This window comes from Oculina patagonica, chromosome 3 (genome assembly GCF_052425735.1).
Source record: "Oculina patagonica isolate OP01 chromosome 3, crgOcupat, whole genome shotgun sequence".
Lineage (NCBI taxonomy): Eukaryota > Metazoa > Cnidaria > Anthozoa > Scleractinia > Oculinidae > Oculina > Oculina patagonica.
Window position 1 is genome coordinate 23,811,076 of NC_135760.1, and position 20,923 is coordinate 23,831,998.

General features: G+C 38.4%; 1 protein-coding gene across 2 annotated transcripts; it reads left to right on the forward strand.

Annotated features, from left to right (window-relative positions):
- The first annotated feature begins 3,575 nt into the window (after positions 1–3,575).
- LOC144647089 (uncharacterized) lies at positions 3,576–20,490 on the forward strand. Of its 2 annotated transcripts, none has more exons than XM_078506838.1 (8): positions 3,576–3,974; positions 6,895–7,748; positions 7,972–8,230; positions 9,087–9,354; positions 11,763–11,915; positions 14,738–14,826; positions 16,197–16,354; positions 18,246–20,490. In XM_078506838.1, the coding sequence occupies exons 2-8, from the start codon at positions 7,643–7,645 to the stop codon at positions 18,731–18,733; spliced, it is 1,521 nt and encodes a 506-aa protein (XP_078362964.1). In that variant the 5' UTR covers positions 3,576–3,974; positions 6,895–7,642; the 3' UTR covers positions 18,734–20,490. The 2 variants fall into 2 exon arrangements, with proteins under 2 accessions (XP_078362964.1, XP_078362965.1); XM_078506839.1 differs by having other exon boundaries at positions 7,547–7,748.
- Positions 20,491–20,923: the final 433 nt, after the last annotated feature.

The window sequence follows — 20,923 nt, forward strand, 5'->3', positions numbered from 1 at the left end:
TTTTTGATGTTAATTAGAGCAACGAATAGATCACGTATCTGACAGTCATTTTCCACTTTTACATAAAAAATATATGATCGTGTGAGAGTTTCTGACGAGATAAGTTTAATTTGCACTGTACTGTGTATTGAAGTGCTGAAAAATCGATAACTTTTTAGCTTAGCATTATTAATAGTATTTTAGGTATTTTAATTGTGTCCCCAATTAGTCCATAAGGGCTAAACACACAGACACGGTAATAAAGTTTTTATCTTATCTTAAACTATTAATTTTAAACTTGGCAAATTGAATATTCAATCGCCGGACCCCGATAACTCGAAACCCCGCTAAGGCCCGGTTCAGACGCCGATCTTTTCATGAGCCGAACCTAATTCCTTGAATTAAGTACATGAAAAGATAAGCCTGGCTTGGCCGAGAATTTCGCCTGTGGAACGCCTTTGGAATGACTTTGATTCAGACGCCGCACTTTTCATGTGCCGGCTAATTCATAAATTATTATAATGTATTTTACTGGTTTTATGGAACTGTATTAGGAACAGCGTCGGAACGGCCAAAAAGTACGGCGTCTGAATCAAGAGGCGTACTTTTGTCAATTTGGGTCGGTCCAAATTCGAATTGAGTTCGGCTCATGAAAAGTACGGCGTCTGAACCGAGCCTAACTCGAACTGTTTTTCGTTTCCCTTCAGAGTTCGAGTTACCGGGGTTCTACTGTATATCGTTAGAAAGGTCAGAATAAAATCCTTAACTTCACAGCTGTCGGAAAAGAAGAATAGAATAGAATTTCAATGCAAAGACACCGCTAATACCTTAGCAGACATGAACCTTCTTGCCAAATAAAGGGGAAAAAAAATCTTGCAAACAACTAAGGCCCGGTTCAGACGCCGATCTTTTCATGAGCCGAACCTATTTCCTTAATTTATTTACATAAAAAAATCGGCGTCTAAATAAAATTTAACGGTTTTTTAATTTTGGAACGGCCCCCCCTTCCCCCCCCCCGTTTCCCGGATTTCTGTTTTTTTTTTTTTTTTCTTATTTTTTTTTTTTTTTTTTTTGCCCCCCCAGCCAAAAATAACTCTGTCATCTTTTCTCTCGTGTCTGATTGAATGTAAATTAGTAATGACGCGCGCCACGGTGGGCTCCGCACGTAGAAAGAAACAGGTGTAGAAATTAAAAGGCTTGGTCTCGCCCGTATAGGAATGTTCCTTTCGCCAGTTTTAATTGCACGGCCGAAATCACAAGTTATTTATTTTTCAATAATGTCCTTAATCTTCAAAGCTTTTAGAAAAAGACTATCACTGACTCGACAATTCGGAGACTCGATTTAGGTGGTAAAATTCACACTACACCACTACAATTTCAATTGAATTCTCAGCCCATTGCAGCGAATTTTGCCACAATTTACCACAACGGACAAACAAACAAACACTGATTTCACTGGTTGCCGGCTTGATACTCATTAAACTACTGAAGCAGAACTGTACTTAACAAGTGCCGCAGACAAGTTTTATTTATTCTATTTTCTAAAGCACTTTTGTGTCCTTTTGTTCTTTGTTTTCTTGAAATGAAAAAGCCAAACACAGACCACAAAGGACAGGCTGTATTTGCTTGTTTTCCCCAAGCCAAAGCACGTACAAGCCTACCAGGTTTGATCTGACAAATTTGCTTTACCACAGTTCGTGGTCAAAGGGTTGAAATTTATTATAAAGAACAGTTCACTGTTCACTTCACTGAATAAGCTGGTTAATTTCACTTTGAAATGTTGAATAGGGGTGGTGCATGGTCCTTCAAAAAATGCGTGTCTCGCAAAATTTTAGCCAAATTTCAGGGGTCTCGTCGTCTCGAATTTTTCGTTGACACCTTCTTGGAGTCTCGATTTCTTTTGCAAGGCTAAAAAGGTCTCGAGCTCACAGAAAAGATATCAGTCTCGCCGTCTCGCAAAGTCTCGCATTTACCATTCGACACCCCTTTGAATTACAGATCTTTGCCTAATTTGAGACACCTTTCTAGTTGTTTTTAGTTGTAAATAAAACAGTGACCTTAGCACGCGTACGCGTGTCAGCAATGAAGTGAATAACAACGACACGCGCCGAAAGAATCAACATCCAATTGTGGTTACCTAGGAAAAAGAGATTTGCCGTGCAAAATCCAATGCATGTTGTGACAGATGTTTCTCAAATATCAATTCCACACCGACATTTCCATTTCAAATTTCATTTAGAAAGAATAAAGGAATGTATATATAGATTCCGCCAAGCTTTGTCAGTTATTCCGTTACAACTGACTCGTGCTTTGGTGTTTTATCCTTACACCCCGATCGCATAGCTCTTCTAGTGCAAGCTCGAAAGGGTGTCATGATGCTCGTAAATGAGACGAATGCACGCCAAGACCCCATTCAAAAGCTCCGCGAGGAAACATTAGCGTAAAAGCTCTCGTAAAGTTGAAATTCTACCTGTCCTCTGTGTAGCAGATGCTTTTGTTCTTGAGGCTAGGGGCATTGTTCCTGTTATTTGTTTTATTGTTCTCTAGAAGGGTAGCGAGCTCTTCATGTGAGACCTTGCGGAAACTGCAACCCGATCGGTCGTGCAAAAAACTGTTAATTGTGCGAAAAAAGCAAAACTGTATCGTATAAATCAGCAAAATTTAAAAAAAAAAACGCTTTACTGATGAATAATCTTTATTTATGGCTTAGAAGCCAAAAGTTAGGACTTGTTTTAACCTTGGGTAAGGCTACCAGTTTTTCTGTCAACAATTTTCGATTTTTTTTTTGGCCTTTTCAATAATAAATTTTATAAAGCAGATGATTATATTGCAATTATCAACAGCCTGCTTGGACAGGCTGGCCACCATATATTTTTACACTTTCCATGTGGAAGTATGCGTCCCACGTGCCGGGTCTAATACGACTATTTAAAAACCCTTTCAGAGTTCATCCTGGTTTCCTAGGCATCAAACATGCAATGTTCGTCATTTGGTTAAGTAGCCATTATCAAAGAGATTGATTGATTAGACATTGATTGTTGGAGGGTTAAACCTGAGCAAAGTTTTAATAGCTTATCACTAATGGAATACCTATGCAAACATTAGCGTAATACCAAAATTCAGGCTAGTTGCATGCAATTTATTCCATTCACCACAGAAGTACAATAAATTTGACCTCTCTTAAGCCATGAACGCTCTTTTGTTAAAGCGCTTCTTGTTATACATGAAACATTTTCTTGGATTTCTATTCAATCCAACATTAAATTGTCTAAAAAAATTTCGTTTGCTGAGCACGTCTTGAAAAGTTGTTGTTGTTGAATTAGTCCTGCAAAATTCCGATTCGTAGACATTCTCGTAACCAAAGTAACTATTAAAAAAAACCCTAGACTCGGACCATTTTAATTACTGCGACATTAGTGAGTTTGTCTATTAATATCAAAGAAAATAAGCCAATATTCATTCTAAAGATTTATCTATTTTAACCCGATTAAACTGTATGGGGGCGAAAGCAAACAGAGCAATGTCAACCAAGTTTTCACGAAATCATAAATGCATTAGTAAAACTGCTTTTTTCTTTCCTCCCAATTATAATTTTTTTGGAAACAAGAGATACATTTGCGACAAAGCAAAAATCTGTCCAATTTAGGTTAAAGCATTAAGCCGGAATACTTTTAAAGCTAAAAGTGCCTATTACATGTGCCACTGCCTACTGTGAAAAAGGTATTAGTAAAAATGCTTTTTAAATGCTTCCTGTTCCGTAAGATAATTGTCTTACTAAAAGGTTTAAATTTATACGTACAGTATGTGGTCCTAAATCCGGACAGCCCTTAGCCCTTGGTCCGGACACTTTCGGTTCATCGTGTATTTTGCCGATAGGAAACAAAGTTGAATAAAACCGAACGTTTCAAAAGACTTCTTGATCTGTTTGCTGTCTTAACCTCGCTCGAAGGCTTTCCTGCTGGCGGTGAAGTCGAGAATTTCAAGTCGACGTGAAGGTAGGTGAAGTTTGTTTCCGCTAGCGCCTCAAATTAACTGGTTTTCTTTTCATTTCGGTATATCCGAAATGAGCGCGATAAAAAAGGTAATTTTTGGTGTAATTGATGTATAGGAAATATTCTTTCGACTAATGCAAAAAATGAGATTGACCGCTTGAGTTTCCGTTCAAAGTAACGAATTAAAATTGTGAGTAATTTTGCTGACTAGGTCCTTGGTCCAGACACTGACGGCAAACAAATATAACTTAAAAACGTCTGAAGGTGGCAAGCTAAATAATACTGAAAGAACAAGAGTCTGACAAAGGTTACGCTTTTCGTTTGAGGTCTAAGGCATAATAAACTTCATTTTACAACAATAAAACTAAAAGGAGAATTTAAATTCAAACTTTGCAAATCACGTTCACTAGTTTATCAGGCTAGTATAAAGAGCTATATTTTATATTCACTGCATATTGTCGATGAGACGAAATAAAGCTCTCTTCCCTAAAATTTTTATTTTATTTTTCTGAATTCCACTCAAACATTTTAAAAATGTGCAAAATGCTTCTTTTGACTGGATTTTGAACAACTGTTGCGTAAATATTGCGTGCTGTCCGGACCAAGGACCTGCTGTCCGGACCTAGGGTCGTCAAACCGAACCATCGTTTTCGATATTACAGAGAAATCGAGTAAGCACAGAAGCTGTTGTCTTTCCACATGTTATCTGGATGTCACGGTAACTTACAGGACAAATTTTAGCTCACTGCTCTTCTTCTAAGCTGAGAAATACACGTTCGCGTCTTTTTCGTCCGGACCAAGGGCCACATACTGTAGTTAGTAGTTATCCAGAATAGAAAAGTAAAACAAAGGCAAAATCGCAAGGATTAGCTAAGACATGAGGCTCGCGGGCTATTTCCGTTAAAAGAATGACTCATTAAGGAGTTTTTCTTCTAGTTATTCACTGGAATGTTAGTTTTCCTGTTGTCAAAGTGACTGAACAAAAAGCGCACTGGCAACCTTAAACCCGTGTTGATAACAAATCAAGTATCGAGTGCTTCATATGCATTTTTGTTACTAAGTCATTCTAAACATCCGTGAAAAAACTTGGAGGCAGTTCAGATTTTTCCCGTGTTTTACACTCTAACGCGATTGCAGTCTGGGTTCGGGGTTTTTTTTTTTGGCTTGTTTTTAAAAAAAAAAAGACGTCTCCCCGAAGAAGCACCGTTTCCACGAGCTATTATCCGTATTCAGACCCAAAACAGATATCGAAAAAGTCCTAGTGTAATTGATAATGTGGACTATAGAATATGGTGTTGATAGCTTATGAAAATAATGCTTTTATCCTTCATTATCAATCAATTCGTAGCCCTTACGTGTCAGAAACCGCACGGTTGTAACGTAAAAAATATAAATATAAACAAACTAAGCACGAGGGAAAAATGACAAAAATTTTGATGACCGTCTTATCTTCCTTTGAGAGTGGGCTGTGCCGAAAATCAAACAAAACAAATCGTGCTCAACAAAACAAAAAACAAAAGTTGCGAATCGAATCCAAATAATTTTATTACATTATCCATCCGGCGCGTGGTGCAGAGACGTTTTAACAAAGTCTGATTTAGTGTGGGACATTAAGGGAATAACTGACTTATTTAACAGTTTCGCCAAAGCTATTAACAGCTCAGTTTTTTACAAGTTAACACGCAAACAAGGGATTACTCAAATCAGTATCAATGGATTAATAAAGTCTTTGAAAAGATGCTCTATGATTCTAACTCTTTTTTGGCTAATCCGCTGGTTAAAAGCTTTCATCATGCAAGCGTTCTTAATTCTAACTGACTGCCTCAGTTCTGCTATATGACCAGCTGTTACAACAAAGCGGCAATAACTGCGGTTTAACTTTTTTTTAACACTTTTCAATAGTATTGAGATTTGACATCCTTGCGTGGTTGGTTCAGTTGGATATTAACTGATGCCAACGTGATATATTTGAATCAGTTTGCGGGCCAATTGACCACACATTAAGCACTAGCTAAACTTCCTAGCCAAGCTTATTAACGTTTTGGGCCGTTGGACACCAAAATCACCTCCAAATTCTGTAGCCAAAAGACTAGGAGGCAAGTATATTTTAAAATTGTTACGTGTGAAACACCTTAATTCCTGTCTTTCCCATTTCCTTTTGTTGTTTCAACAAGAAAATTATTCATTTTGTTTTCTTGCTCATCTCATTTCGCAAATTAGCACGAGTCATTTCTGTTTACCGTGACTGATACATGACTTGGAAATATATCTCATTTTCAAACTCTGTTTTTAAACTCCACAAACTTCTGAAAAAGTTTTTAAACTTTTGAGAAAATGCAATGGCACGTAGGTCTGTAAAATTGCTGGTAAGATCTCTGCTATTAATAGTTAATATCTCATGATTTTGAAAATCGCTTTTTCGCAGTTTGTGAAACAAAACTTCACGATTTCTTATTCATTTGTTGTTATTTGCCTCTAAAAAGGTTGGATGAGTTTTCTGTTGAGTTTTCTTCAGCCTGATGTCTCAATTCTAGCATTGCGATATATCTGAAACAGTTTTTTTAGAAGCTTTAAGACACTATTTTACAGCAAGTAGGGACTACGTGATTAGAAAGGTAATCTTTATTGGTTTAGTTCAAAATGTAAATAGGCATGTGTCAATCGTGGCGAAACCTGACGCAAATCAATTGCCTTCCCTCGATAATTCGTTTATCTTTATTTTTCGAAAGGGTCATTTTTTTTCTTTTGAGTACAAAATTATTATTCAAACCATGATGGTTTTTCTGATTAGTTTTTCAACGCTGAGTACGAGACAATGGCCGTGTTAGCATGGCTACGCAAGGTGTTGTGCTTGAGTGCGTTCTTTTCAGGTCGAGTACAAAACAAATTGAAATATGCTTGTTTTGTTTTCTCCTAATTTCAGGCCGTGGTCGTACTCCCAGAGGACTCGTTGAATCTTGCCATCTGTCAGAAATTTCTGAACATCTACAGATCCGGAAATACTTGGTTATGTTGTTCTTGTAGAAGCGCTTCTGTATTGTCTCGTGTGCGCGTTCGACCAAACTGCCATTCTCATTCAAATTCATTGTAATTCTCTTTTCAAGCAAAATATCCAAGTAATTCTTTCGCGGATAATTTTGGTGTAATGTTCGTTGTTAGAGGCTGTCCAAGTCCGCCTTCTTCACACGACAAATTGATTGTCTTGACAATAGCTATTTAAAGGCAAACAGGAAACGACAAAAACGTCATGCGTTATTAGGCTCTGAAGACAACTTTGATGGGCTTTTGACAGCTGTTCCGCCAATCACCGCGTTAATAGTTTCATTACAGTAATTGAGCAGTACGCCTAAGTGATTTATGAATGTCCACTAGTGAGCGACATTAGGTCTCTATGGTGTATAAATAAAATCGTTTAATGATTGATTACAACAGCAAAACTTTATCCTCGAGGCTTGTCGGTCTGTTTATCGTGTTTGTCTCGCGTCAGGGTCTTAGGTCATCGCAGCGCCGTGCCAGGTGAATTTTACAAACGCGATTAAATTGACCACGAAATTTGCTGGACATAATTCTCGCAGGTCGAGCGTAGTGATATCGAGCCAACAAAAAGCTAGCCGTAGCTTTGCATATAAGAAACACACAAGCTCTCGAGTGCTGTTTAGTTTTCCTTGGCTATGATGACATCCGTTGAAAGCCCGGAAGGTCAACTAAACACACGTGCCGGACTAGCTCTCGCTGGCTGCACAAGTTCCATGCTTCAGGGACAAGACTTCGATTTCGGTGAGTAGCATGGACATCGTGCTTCTTTTTATATATTTTATTGGCGTCATGCTTGTCTGCCGTGCTAAGCTCTCCCGTTTCCTTTCCTCTTGACGTAATGGAAATTGTAACGAACGTATGGCTTCCTTGAGTTACATTGCAGTGGTACCCTCAAACATGCCTTAAGTCACATGCTGTTCATCTAAAGACGAAGCCGCCTTATTGATTTTCTCTCTCCTGCCAGATCGTCACGTTGACTCGCTCATCTCGTACTCCCGCCCGTCAAACTTTTACGAGGAGATGCATGGAGTAGCGACTACAATGCCAAGCCAAGCCGCTCAGTCGGGATATTCTCAGATCCATACCATGGCGTTCGGCTTCTCGTCAGCTCTCCCGCATGGCCAGTTGAGGTCGGACACCATCGATGTTGAACTCGAAAATAAAGAACTTTGGGACAAATTCCATGAAATAGGCACAGAGATGATCATTACGAAAACGGGACGGTAAGTTGAGCCAAGCAAATTAAGTGCACTCTATTCTTCTAACCAGTGTTGATATTTCTCCAGATTTCCGCCCAAAATAATGCGAAAAATCTCCGCAGATTAAGAAAAGCAGAAGGGAAAATCTTTATTTCTAGTCATCACTCAGTGATTCTCTCAACTCCTTGGTTTGAAAGTGAATCGCTTCCATGCCAAACGCAAGCATTTTGGTCTGAATAATGGGAGGTCGCGATCGAAGCAAACAAATAATTATACTCTTGTAGAATTTGACAGTGCTGTCGTAAGTTACATGTGTGATAAGAGTTCATGTTTCAACAGTCATCGTTTAACTATATACTCGATTTACGTAGCTGTCAAACCCTCCAAAATGTTCTAACAAAGTGTTTATTTCCATACTTCTTTTATTAACGCTACGCAAGCGTCTCGCAGTATTGTGGAACCCATTTCGAAGATACTTCACAGATTATAAAAAGATTTGTTTCGGTTCGCGCCACGCTGTAAATACAGAACCCAAACAGATACATTCTACTTTATTTTGCGTGAATGCGTAAAGAGCGAAGTAGAACAAGCAGAATGCCTAGACGCGATTTATTCTCTCAAAACGGTTCCCTTTTCTCATATCCTTTTATACTTATTTTGGAATCTAGCTGAAAATGACCCACTGCGATAGCAACTGCGTGTGTCTCGTCAAGTATAAAGCCCACTAAATTGTCGAAGAAATTTTCATACGAAACTAAGCAAATGGCAAAGGAACATAAACTTTCCGACAGGAAACGGTTATCAGCGGATACAACTAGCTCAAATCTTACTCCCTTCACTGAGAGAGACTACCAGTAAATCTTTGCGTTTTCGTCCACAGACGTATGTTTCCCGTAATCAGGGTTAATGTAAGCGGCTTAAATCCCAAAGAGGAATACGTCCTGGTGTTAGACATTACTCCAGCAGACGATAACCGCTACAAATTTCACAACTCCGAATGGTCAGTGACGGGCAAGGCAGAGCCCCTGATGCCAACGAGAATCTTCGTTCATCCAGATTCGCCGGGGACCGGTTCACAGTGGATGAGGCAAGTTGTGTCATTTCAGAAGATGAAATTGACAAACAACCACATGGATCAGATGGGACATGTAAGTTATCTTGTTCACTCAGGATTTCAATCTTCCTTGGTGATGATTTCATTTTTTCCTTAGATCATCGGGATTGAATTCAATGGTGGAGAAGAAGTGTGTCTATATTTTTTATGAGCTCGCCAAAATTGTCTCGGATTATGGAGTCTCGATACTTTAAAACGGATGGTCTAGGGATATGGAAAAGATTAAAATAGAAGATTAGAACTCTAAGTTGAAATAGCTGCAGTTTTAAAATATGATTTCGGCACCTTCGCGGATTTCGAGATTTTTCCTATAATTTCCACACGCCCTAAAATTCAAGATTATTCTTACCAGAGGTACAGAGAGAAAAAAAGACCCTGCCATTTGAAATAAATTTGTTTAATGCTTTGCACTATAAAGTACAAGTTAAAGGCTTTCAGGCGAAGGCGAGATGATTATTTTACAGATCTTATCTTGGTGGTATGTTGTGTATTTTCTTGGATCAGTAAACTACTGTTAGAAAGACAATATTTGATTTTTTTATTACCCTAACAACAGACACTACAACGTTTAGAATGAGGTATGTTTGTTAATGCACAGAAATGTTAAGCGACGTCTGGATATTGTAGCAATTTTGAAGCCGAACATGTTGGGAAAAGTTTGGGATGTTCCGCTATGGAAAACTAGTGGTTCCTTACTTCATATTCGTTTCTTTGTCAAGAGGTGGCAAATATTCAATATATGAACGTAAAGTTTGTTTCTTTGTGACAATTCGTAAATGTTCCATCTTGACTGAAACAGCGCGTATCGCCGGAACATGAGTCAGGGATATTTTTATAGAAATTTTTTACATTGAAGAAAAGTCCGTAGGCGTAAGGAATAAGCTAAATTTTGACGTGAATACCAAACTAAGTGAGACAGTAAATCAAGCTATTTCTAAAGCTATGTGGCAATTTATCCTCAAAGAAAAGCGATTTTTAACTAAGAGGGGAATAAATAGAGATGTCTTTAACGGTAAGATTTACGTAGGGTCGATAATGAACGAGAACGTGCTTTAAAATACCGTATTTTGTTCAGAGCACGGGGGCGAGCGATTTTGTCTCTTTGCTGTCACCAACAGGACATTTGTTTGCACACCTCCATTCACGCTAAATCTATTGAAATGCGTAGAATAAGAACAAAAGGCTTAATTGCCTTTGTTGAGATACCAAAGAGCTTTGGAAAATAGATTTCTCGTTACAAAAGCAGATAGAAAGCTCTGCCAGTTAAAGAGGGATTTCATTAATGGCTCTTTTTTGTGCGTGTTAAATTGAAAGCCCCGTGTAGACACAACAAACGCAGAGAAAATGCCGCTTGTACGTTGAGGCGAGATGACAATTTAAGTTTTGTTTCTCATCTGAAAAACGATGTAAACAAGTTGACAATGGCATCAGCCGCGAAGATATTAACAAGTGATTTGGGGGCCGATTTACCCCGCCCCTCCTAAGTGATTGTGAAAGCTTTTAACTTCGAAATGAAAATCAACACTTAGAAATCACAATGGCCAAGAGAATGGGGTCAAATTGTGATTGGTGGGCGAGATAAGACGATCAGTGGTCTTTAAAACGTTTAAAACTAATGACAAACACTGTGGGTAATTGCGATAAATCGCAGCAAAACTCGACAAATTTCATTTTCTAATTAGTAGACAAATGAGTCGAATAGCAGAAGAACAATTTCGAGATGAACTGAAAAGCGATGAATTTTTTGCTGTCCTTAAATACTTTAATAGCACGCCCTTACTCTTAAAGTACACTTTGTTTGATATCATTCAATTTCGCCTAGTGTCTTGGCCTGAATTTGCTGCCTAAACTAACCATGACTGCGGTTTGTAAGTCTTTCTTTAATCTTCTAACTGAAAAGATAACCTAAGTAAAAAACGGATGAGAATTGTGACAGATTTGAGTCAGAGATACTACTAAAAGTTGAGCCATATTGCAGACCATTTGCAATGTTTTGATTAAAAGCATTTTGACAAACTGCCCTGAGTTTATTCAACTTTCATGATAACTCAAGGTAGACCAACATGTGATCATGAAACGTGCCAAAAACAACTTGAAATAAATGACATTTTCTTGAAATGTTATGAAATTTTCTTGAAATTTTAACACCCATTGAATCATTTAATAACGACAATCAATGGGCCACTGAAGTTCATTCACTTTCATCATCAAATTAAACAAAAAACAAAATTTTCTTTAAGGAATTAACTCTCAAAGTAAATTTGTGGTCCTTCGTCTCATCATTATCACATTTGCTCTTCCAGCTGGCAAAACATAATTCGATTTAATAACCTTGAACGCCAACAATGTTCTCGGTTCTTTGTACTCATATTAAAAACTGGAAACGTTCTTCTGTATAAGAGTGAAAGCATTAACTGTGTTCGTGCAATCTTTTTTATACAGGTTATTCTGAACTCGATGCACAAATTCCAACCTCGTGTTCACATCATCCCGGCGAAGGATTACAGCCCGTACGGTTTGAGAAAGGGTTCATTTTACACCTTCGTCTTTCCAGAAACTCAATTCATGGGGGTGACTGCCTATCAAAACCCGAGGGTGAGTACAAGTTGTTAATGACTTACATGTACAGCTGAGTTCAAATAGCTCATTTAGGCAATGAAAAGGACGATTTAAGATGATTAAGTGTTGGTGAAAAGTGTCGCTCTTTCAAGGAGGAAAGTTGTAGTTTTGTAACTGTTTGGAAGCCAACTTATCCAGTAACCTAAAAAATGTTAGGCTTTTATGATGGGCTGCTATCACATCTAAAGGAATAGTAGATAATTTTGGTAGCCGTTAGGACAGTAAACAACAATACACACAGGTTGAATGAGCCTCGATAGTTGAGTCGGTTCGTTTCCCACTCGCAAGAAGCAAACCGCACCCTCCAATAACTTTACTTCATCAATTTGAAACTTACGCTCTTCGAAATATCAACGGCCTTCGAAAATAACTCTACAGGCAATGCTTGTTAGCGTGTGGCAAGCCAAAATTAAACTAAAAAGAAAATGAAAGAGCTTCACTAACAATAACAATTGGAATAACAAGGCAATAAACTAGGAAATGGCTCTAGTGCATGGCGTTGCGTCGACTCCTAGCTAGACAAAAACAAATTCCTAGGAACACTCTGGGAAAAGAGAAGAAACATTTAAGAGTTTTAGCCAAGTAATACGTAGTGCATCATTATGTACTCAATGTTAATATCAAGTGAGAGCTTTCCCTCTTTGAAACCTAGGTTAAAATGGCATTCCTGTAAGAGCACCAAAATGAAGTTACACGTTCAACTTTTATTAAAACTTGGGAATGACTTAAAGTCATTGCAGTTTACAACCGATATTATTAGTACAAAACTAGGGACAAACGTATTGTTTGTCTCAAGCTAGCCTGCAAGAGTTTATGTGTTTATAGACGAGACCCAACTGAAGAAAGGATGGTCTCGCAGGCTATCCAAACTTTCACTGCTCTAGAAAAACGCGCGCGTTCTTCGATAGAAAATTTTACGACTTATTTTCTAGTCTCCATTTGAACATGTTGAAATAGACATCTTCATATTTTTAAATAATCTGAGTTGTTCCAAGTCAAAGTGTTCGGAATTTGAATACCATTTTTTCAGAGATGACAGAAATTTGATGGAAATTAACAAAGGTGATCAAAGTTTAGACAAATGGGGAGAAACAATATTTCCACTGAAAGAATTTACCAAGTTTTATTTCTTCACAAACATTCGTTTATTTTTAAATTGTTTGGTTAGTTATATGCGCACAAACCGGGAGATTCTATCTTAAAGCAAATCTTAGTAGCATTTAAAGAAAAAGCTGACGGCACGAGAAGATTAAAACTTAGCTTGTCACGCTATGAAAATTGGAGCTAAAAGCTGTTACCCTATCACTGGGTGTATGTAGACCTCAATACAGCAAAATGTTTTTGTTTTGAAACAGCAAAAGTTTGTGGTTTCTTTCTTTCTTTACTCTTTTTTGTTGTGGAATAGGTGAGAGAACTGAGGGGATGTAATACTAGCACATATAGTAAATCGAAAATGGTGATCGATTAAGGGATAATATAGCTATAGGTCGCCAAAAACGTCAAAGTAGACAAACAAACACTCGCCAAACAGAGATACTAGACTGTATTATAATTGTCAATAAGAAAAAAGAAGGACGATTTGATTTACCTTGATATATATTAAATGCTAAAAATCACATTTCCTTCCTGAAAGCTTATCACAGCCGCTGAGGGTGATAGATAACATACAAGATCAAACTTTGCTGTACCATTGAATACAAAGCTTTTCCTTGGGAAGCTTTCTCAAGGAAATTACTTTTACAGTTGTTTTAGTAAAAGTTTGAAACATTTCCTTTAATTTGTGACAAAAGCATAAGTTAATGTCACTAAAAAGAACTAAAAAGCGTCGGCAGAAACTTCCATATTCTACTTATTTCTGTTTTTATTGGTAAAAGTTTTTCACTGATGGCCAAGATTTGATTTTAGCAAAGTTGTTGGTCTGTCAACGAACAAAAACGGCCACTTCGCAAATTGGATTCGCGTGCGCAAAGTGTTGCAGTTTGAATGTTGCAAGGCGATGTTTTCTACTCGCTTCGTGTGGTTTGCGTAGTTCGCTTAACAAAGTTATGATATGTTCTGGCGAACCGCGGGCGAACCGCTAATATCATCGTATTAATAGGTTTCCGCATAACATGTTTGTTTTTCCTGCGTATTTCCCGTGTACATGGAGTTCATTCACGTACAACTTAAAAACACTGTAATGAGTACAATGTAGCCGTCACCAAATAAAATTTTACGTTTTCGAACAAGAATAGCTTGCGGCAAAAATGTTTCACTTTTCTGTAACTTTTAATGGATACAATTGTTGAAGACATTTTGTTTCAATCGATTTTAGGATTGCAACATTAAAAACTAGACTACAAAGGGGATTTTCTGTTCAACTTAATTTACACACGGAAAACCACAAACTAGGCAATTCGGAGCTTTTCATGTCTAGTAATTTGCCGAAAGAAGTGTAATAAAAATATCAGTCTTAGAATTTTTGTTGTGAAAGTGACCTTTTCTATGTTACGATTTCGTTTGTTAATAAGCTTGAATTTTTCTTATAGTTTTCGGAAAGCTTTTTAAACAACACAAAGGGAATTTGCATGGTTGGCGCTCGATGGGCATACTTCGGAGTATTTAAAATCGTTCACGTTCTAGATTAAAGAGTTGCATTAGGTAATTTTCCCGCACCCTAATTGGACATTTCCGCCCATAAATTGCCCTTTCTTTGATGGGATGGCTTGGCAGTCACGTAGCAGGTTCAAATCAATACAGAAGAGAAGGAAGCAGTCGAAAACCATAACTAACACGGGATGCGTTTTCATATTTTACAGATAACCCAATTAAAGATCGAAAACAACCCGTTTGCAAAGGGTTTCCGAGGAAGCTGTAACAGCACGATGCATCATATTGCAATGAAAAGGTATGTGGACGCCGGTGCGGCGGCGAGTTTAGGTTAACATTTTATTCAATTTGCCATATTTACTTAAATAAGTGATAACTTAAACTCGAAGCATGCAGCCCTTGAAAGGCATAAACCAGGAATAATTTGAAAATGTTACTTTTCGGTACTTTCCGGTTAATTTAGTAAGAAAAGGCAGCTAGATATATGGGTTTAGGGAAATTATGCTTCTAGCATTTTAGTCGCCCTGAATAGATCAAACCTCGCCGCGGCCTGTCTGCGGTTTTCGTAATGGTGCCTCGTGCTCAAGAGTTAGCCCGGGAGTTAGCCAAGTTTTTCAAGTTTTTTTCTGGTTATTAAATTGGCAAAATAGGCACACGTGCTGGAATTTTGAAGCAGCCGCTGAATTCCCAAGCTAAATCAGATAATACAGGGTTAAGACTCGTGTCGGAAGCGAAAGCAGTAAATCACATTTAGCACATTTGTACTATCGCAAAAACAATAGCAGGAAACGGTTCTTTTATTTAGAATTGAAATGCTATGAAGAGAATAAGTAAGGAAGCTCATCCCCGGTTTCAACAAGAGGCTCAGTGCAAAACTTCGGGGAATTAGAACTTAAGTTGGAAAATTGAGCCTTTCTTTTCCAAGTTTATCCGTATTGTAGAGTTTAGTCCATTTTCATCCTCGCCTTCGTTAGTCATCCTCACTTCCTAATGAGTTCCCGTCATTTGTTGAATTGAGTTTTGTCCTACAAAATCAAACCATTGTTGTTTGGTTGCCTAGTAACAGATGTGTTCTCGAACGCTACCTGTGAATAAGCTAATGCGTTCAACCGTCCAAACCAAAGCGCCAACAAATTAAATTCACACTAACGTGTACTTAACATGTTTAGTTCCAGTCTCTTAACTTGACTGCTTAATCTCGAAGTAGTTTATTTACTGATCAGAGGTATTTAATATCAAATCTAAAACTCTGTGATATGAATCAAAATGCGAGAAAAAAGAACTTATCGGTCTTTTGAATGCGCAATCTGACATTTTTCTTACCCTTGTTTCGAAGTCAATGTCAAATTCTCCAAGCGACTTTTCATACGTTTTCTATGATTCACCTTAAGAGAATTTATTTCAAATCGAAACTTTTTTCCTGGCTTGCCGATTGATTTCATTCGCTGTTTTCACCGTTCCCATAATACACCTTGTTAACCCCCGAATATTTTTTCATAATCATTGTTTTTAATTTTTCTTGGGATTACAATGACGTACAATCGTCCCGAGAGGGGGGGGGGGGGGTGGGGTAAACAAGGTGTGTTATGGGATCGTGAAAAATGCGAATACTAAGATAATATAGAGAACTCAGATTGAAATATTTGTTTTAAAATTGTTCCATTTCAGAAAATCACCAGACGACTACAACGACACAGATGGCCTTTCCCTCTCCCCCGCGGGATCTACGTCAAGCGGTGAATCCTGTAAACGCACCTTTCAGGACTCCCCGCCAAAATTCCCGGATATCAACGACCCCTCCCCTCCCCCGATGATGGGACATTCGGGTAAGAAGGCGCGGTCGACCATAAGATTATTTTGTAAATTTTGTTTGTTTCCGTACCCCACAGGCAGTTTACCCAGGGGGTACAATTTTCCTGTCTATGTAAAAGCTTCACGATAATCGACTTCCTAAATTTTTGTAATTACTGCGTGGGCGCAGGTTAATCTTTTTCCGTTTTAAAGAACACCATTGGGACAAAACATGTTTGGCTGCACATTTCCGTTGTTTAACCTTCAAACACAGACGGAGATTTGGTTGTTGTTTGACGCCGGCGAGAAAACCGTGAGTGGGCGTAAATAGGCCATTTCCGAGTTATCCTTTGCCTCTGTTTCAAAACGAGTCTACGTGCGAAACCATTCAAATAAAAATGAGTTTGATTTGCATGAAAATGGACCTGTAGGTGAAATTCATTTTCATTTGAATGGTCTGCACGTGGACTCGTTTTGAAACAGAGGCAAAGATTAACTCGGAAATGGCCTATTCGTCCGCGTTGGCACATTACTGGTCCCGAGGGAAACAATTCTTGAGGGAATGGTTTAGTACCACTCGAAAATGCAATGGAGGTACTGGTATAGTATTTATTGGAAATCCAATTTAGTGACCTGGCCTTGCTAAAACGCACTGTTACTCGTCATGAAAATTGTTAATAGGTGGTTTGGCTATGGACGGATAGGGCAGTTGCGACCTAAAGCTTGAAAAAGTCGGACCGGCGTTTGCAAGTTTGACAACTGAATGTTGCTTGGACCAAATCGCTTAAAATCCACTGATTACGTTTTTTCACTCTTTGGAGAATGAATTGATACCTTTCTTTTGTTGTTCAAAGGTTATGTTGTTGATCACTGAGTGCACCCTTATATTTCTTTCAGTTTAAAAATAAAAAACTTCTCGTGATACACTCCTTTAAATGTGAAAACAAACCGATGGCGGTCACCGGCCAACATTCGCGAGTACCTTATTCTTACTAGAGCGGTTTTCACTTGAGTGTCGAAGAAAGTAAATTGCGTTTGCTTTGGTTTTGAATTACTACGCTCAGTGATTGGCTTTAAAATATCGCGCCACATTCACAGCCAATCAGAACTAAAACCAAAACCAATCGTGACTCGCTCGCGCACGTTTTCCCGCGCTTCGTGCCGGCTTCATGTATTTGCTTCGAGTTTTGAATGGTTCACTGGATTGTCCGTGTCTTTTGTGATTGGCCAGAGTAATTACATTGGTTTTGGTTTTACGACACTCAATTGAAAACTCCTCTAATTTTCGCGCGTACTTAATTTCGCGAAAATTAGGGAGCCGAATTTCGCGAGTGTTAAAAGTATTTTTCGAATTTCCCAGTGTATTCTGGATCAGTGGTCAAAGACTAAGGAACTACTGGAACTATACAAAGGTCTGGTTCAATGTAACTACTGTAGAATGAGCCTGCAAACGGAAACTTCGGTGACTGTACTAAAGAAGTCTTGACCGATTTATTAGCTGAAGAAACAGTAATCAGAGAAAGGGTGCTAGTCGAAAAGAAGACGCAAAGATATTTTCAAGGATAGATAGTCTAATTTCCAACATTTATAAAAAATTTTGTTTTGATAAAGGGAAATTGTATTACTTTTCGTGTTTAAATTTTGCGCAACGTTTTATTCGCAAAAATTAGTAAGAATAAAGAAATAATGCACTGCTAACCTCTGACGTCACAGACTTCGCAATGTTGCCTCTCAGAGACTTTTGGCAGGAAACAGTTTTAGTGTTAGATGTCAAGTGACGTCGAGGTAGCCAACGAGATCGCGCGCTGTTTTGGAAAGTTTCGGCTGATATTGATCTGTAGGTATTTAGCATGTAACTTGAACATTGTTTTTTTTGTAGACATTTCTAAATGCAGCTGACCTATTGATCAATTGTTCTTTTAACAGGAAGCGCATTTGGACATGTCGTGTTTCCTCGACGACCATCCGAATCTTTTGATTCTTCTTGCGCTTTTACCTCGCTTCAGAGCAGCTGTCGCCAGCAATCTTTCTGCTCAGAAAGGCCTTCGGCGACAACACCGCTGACCACGTCCTCAACACTGAATCTGACCCCACATCCTTACATGCACAGCCTGTCAATGAACTCTCTAACACCGCTGTCTACAACGAGTGCGCTTTCACATTCATGTCATGTCCCTCGACCGCTTCCACATCCGGGATATATAGGGCATCCAAACGACCACACAATTCACCACACGCCGAGTCACCTCAGTGCGCATGTGCACTCGACGTTAAATGGCTATCCCGACAGTTTACGACAAGACTGCCGACCGGATTATGGACTGGGGAGAGGTGATTTCAGCAAACCGCTGACCATATCCACTACGTTTCACACAGGCTTCCCGGGAAATCCACCACCGTATCCTTACCATTGAGAAGAACACGTGACCGGAAGTGGACAACATTATCCAATACCGCATACAGATTAGGGTGACAGAGTTTGCGGGACATCCTGGAGTCCGTAATGTTACGTTCACTTCGATTCTAAAAGATACTTTTATGTTCATGTTATTTATCAAATGAAGTCAGATTTCCAAATCAGCATAATTCTTGTGGAGGACACGCGAACGTCGTGCAGCAAAAATTTGAGACTGATGCAATTATGTAAAAAAAAGTCTCCATTTTTAAAACAAATCATTCCGTTCACTTCTGAGAACTCTTCTCATAGACCACACCCCTTCAGTATCAGGTTCATTTTGTGACGATCCAGTCCTCTTTGCATCTTTTCAGTGGATGTCAAGATGTCATTTAAGAAAGGGTCAGAGATCATACGAGCTCCGGCCTTTTACGTTCTTTTAGAGCGCTTTCCATTTGCCAGGGCTGGCCAACCAGTCAGGTGGTTTTGAATGTGACATGGGCCTTTTGCAAGAGATTTTCCCACAAATTCAACATAACGATGTATGATATTTCTGTATTTACTGTTTTGACAGAAAAAATCTGACTAACAACGGAATTCTATTCTCGAATATCCCGGTCTGGCCAGCCAGTTTTGACAAATGGAATGCGCCCTTAGTTTTCAGTTAGTAACTCATGGTTGCAGAACATTGCGTGATTCGTATGTGTCATGCCACAAGTCCACAACCCAAAGTCACGCAAGTAACGCCGTGGCCCATGTAGAGTATACAATCGTGACAGTAGCTCCCGATTGTGATCTCACTATTTCTTCAGTATAATATTTATTTCCCTACTACGTACATTTTGCTTTAAAACTGCTATTTATATCAAGATAAAATGCCATGGTGTTGAACATTAGATTTAAAAAAGTTGGGTAACGAAGATATTAAATAAGCACACAAGTTAAATTCACTGCCTTATTAATCATCTGGCAGCAATTTTAGAAATTTAAGAAAAGTTAAATCGGTAAATATTGAGAACGTAAAAGAAATTTCTTCTTAAATAGCTTGTAAATCTTTGGTAAACATATATGCATTTAATTAATTAATATTTAAGTAGAGTATTTCAGAATTTTAGTATTTATTTTCTAGTCCATTTACCTTCTACAGTCAACATAGAAATACTCCTTACTCTTCCTTGCTGTGTTTTGTATATTTGTTAAAGAGAAATTAGTGATTAATCACCGTTAGAAATTAGCCATGTTCAAAACGAGCAGGGGACTGGGTACGAATATTCAATATCGATTGCACTGCAAAACTGGGCCCGTCATCTGAAAGAGCATCCAAAAATTAGTAACTCAACCAAATTTGAGAGTTATTGGTTTAAACGCATAGGTATGGAACTCCTTTAAAAATCGTTAAAATAAGAGAGCTTAGTATGGCTGGATGGACAGCTGTCCCTCCAATCCATACTAAGCTCTCTTATTTTAGCAATTTCTAAAAGTGAACCATACCTATGCGTTTAAACCAATAACTCTCAAATTTGGTTGAGTTACTAATTTTTGGATGCTCTTTCAGATGACGGGCCCAGTTTTGCAGTGCAATCGATATTGAATATTCGTACCCAGTCCCCTGCTCGTTTTGAACATGGCTAATTGAATTTTTCTGCACAAAGTATTCGCCTTGCTTTATTGCGTGACGTAAAAGTAACGCGAAGTTGAGTCACGAAAGCAAAACCAAGGTTCCGCCAACTCATGCAAATTATGAATTAAATTTAAACAATACCATAAGACTTATATTGTCGTAAATAATAAAGATGGTAGATTTTAAGCAGATGGTAGCTTAAAATCTACCATCTTTATTATTTACTACACATTTGATGATTTCGACATTGCTGATCCTAGCAGTATGCAGGACGCGTGTCACATATCAACCTAGTAAATGGCCTAGCTCACAACGAGTCTCTCGTAGCTCAGTTGGTTAGAGCGCCCAACCGGTATCTGGGAGGCCATGGGTTCGATTCCCGTCGGGGACTCAGATTTTTTCTTTGTCCCACGCTCGTGTCATGTAGAATAATATTCTTCACCAGTTATATTGTCGTTTGGTTATTGTTAAAATGAGTTAGTTTTTCAAGAGTGTTATGTAAACTGTAGCAAAAATTAAAACCTGAGGTAATTACATGTAATCGTATTTATTTTGAGCTCTTGCTTGATGATTTTCCTAAGGGAGAGC

What these genes read in the sequence shown, in the direction of transcription:
- LOC144647089 (XM_078506838.1), top strand. Translation starts at nt 7,643, where the DNA reads ATGATGACATCCGTTGAAAGCCCGGAAGGTCAACTAAACACACGTGCC. An exon ending in ACATGGATCAGATGGGACAT is followed by an intron (nt 9,355 to 11,762) that starts GTAAGTTATCTT and finishes TTTTTTATACAG; the next exon opens with GTTATTCTGAACTCGATGCA. An exon ending in CCCGATGATGGGACATTCGG is followed by an intron (nt 16,355 to 18,245) that starts GTAAGAAGGCGC and finishes TTCTTTTAACAG; the next exon opens with GAAGCGCATTTGGACATGTC.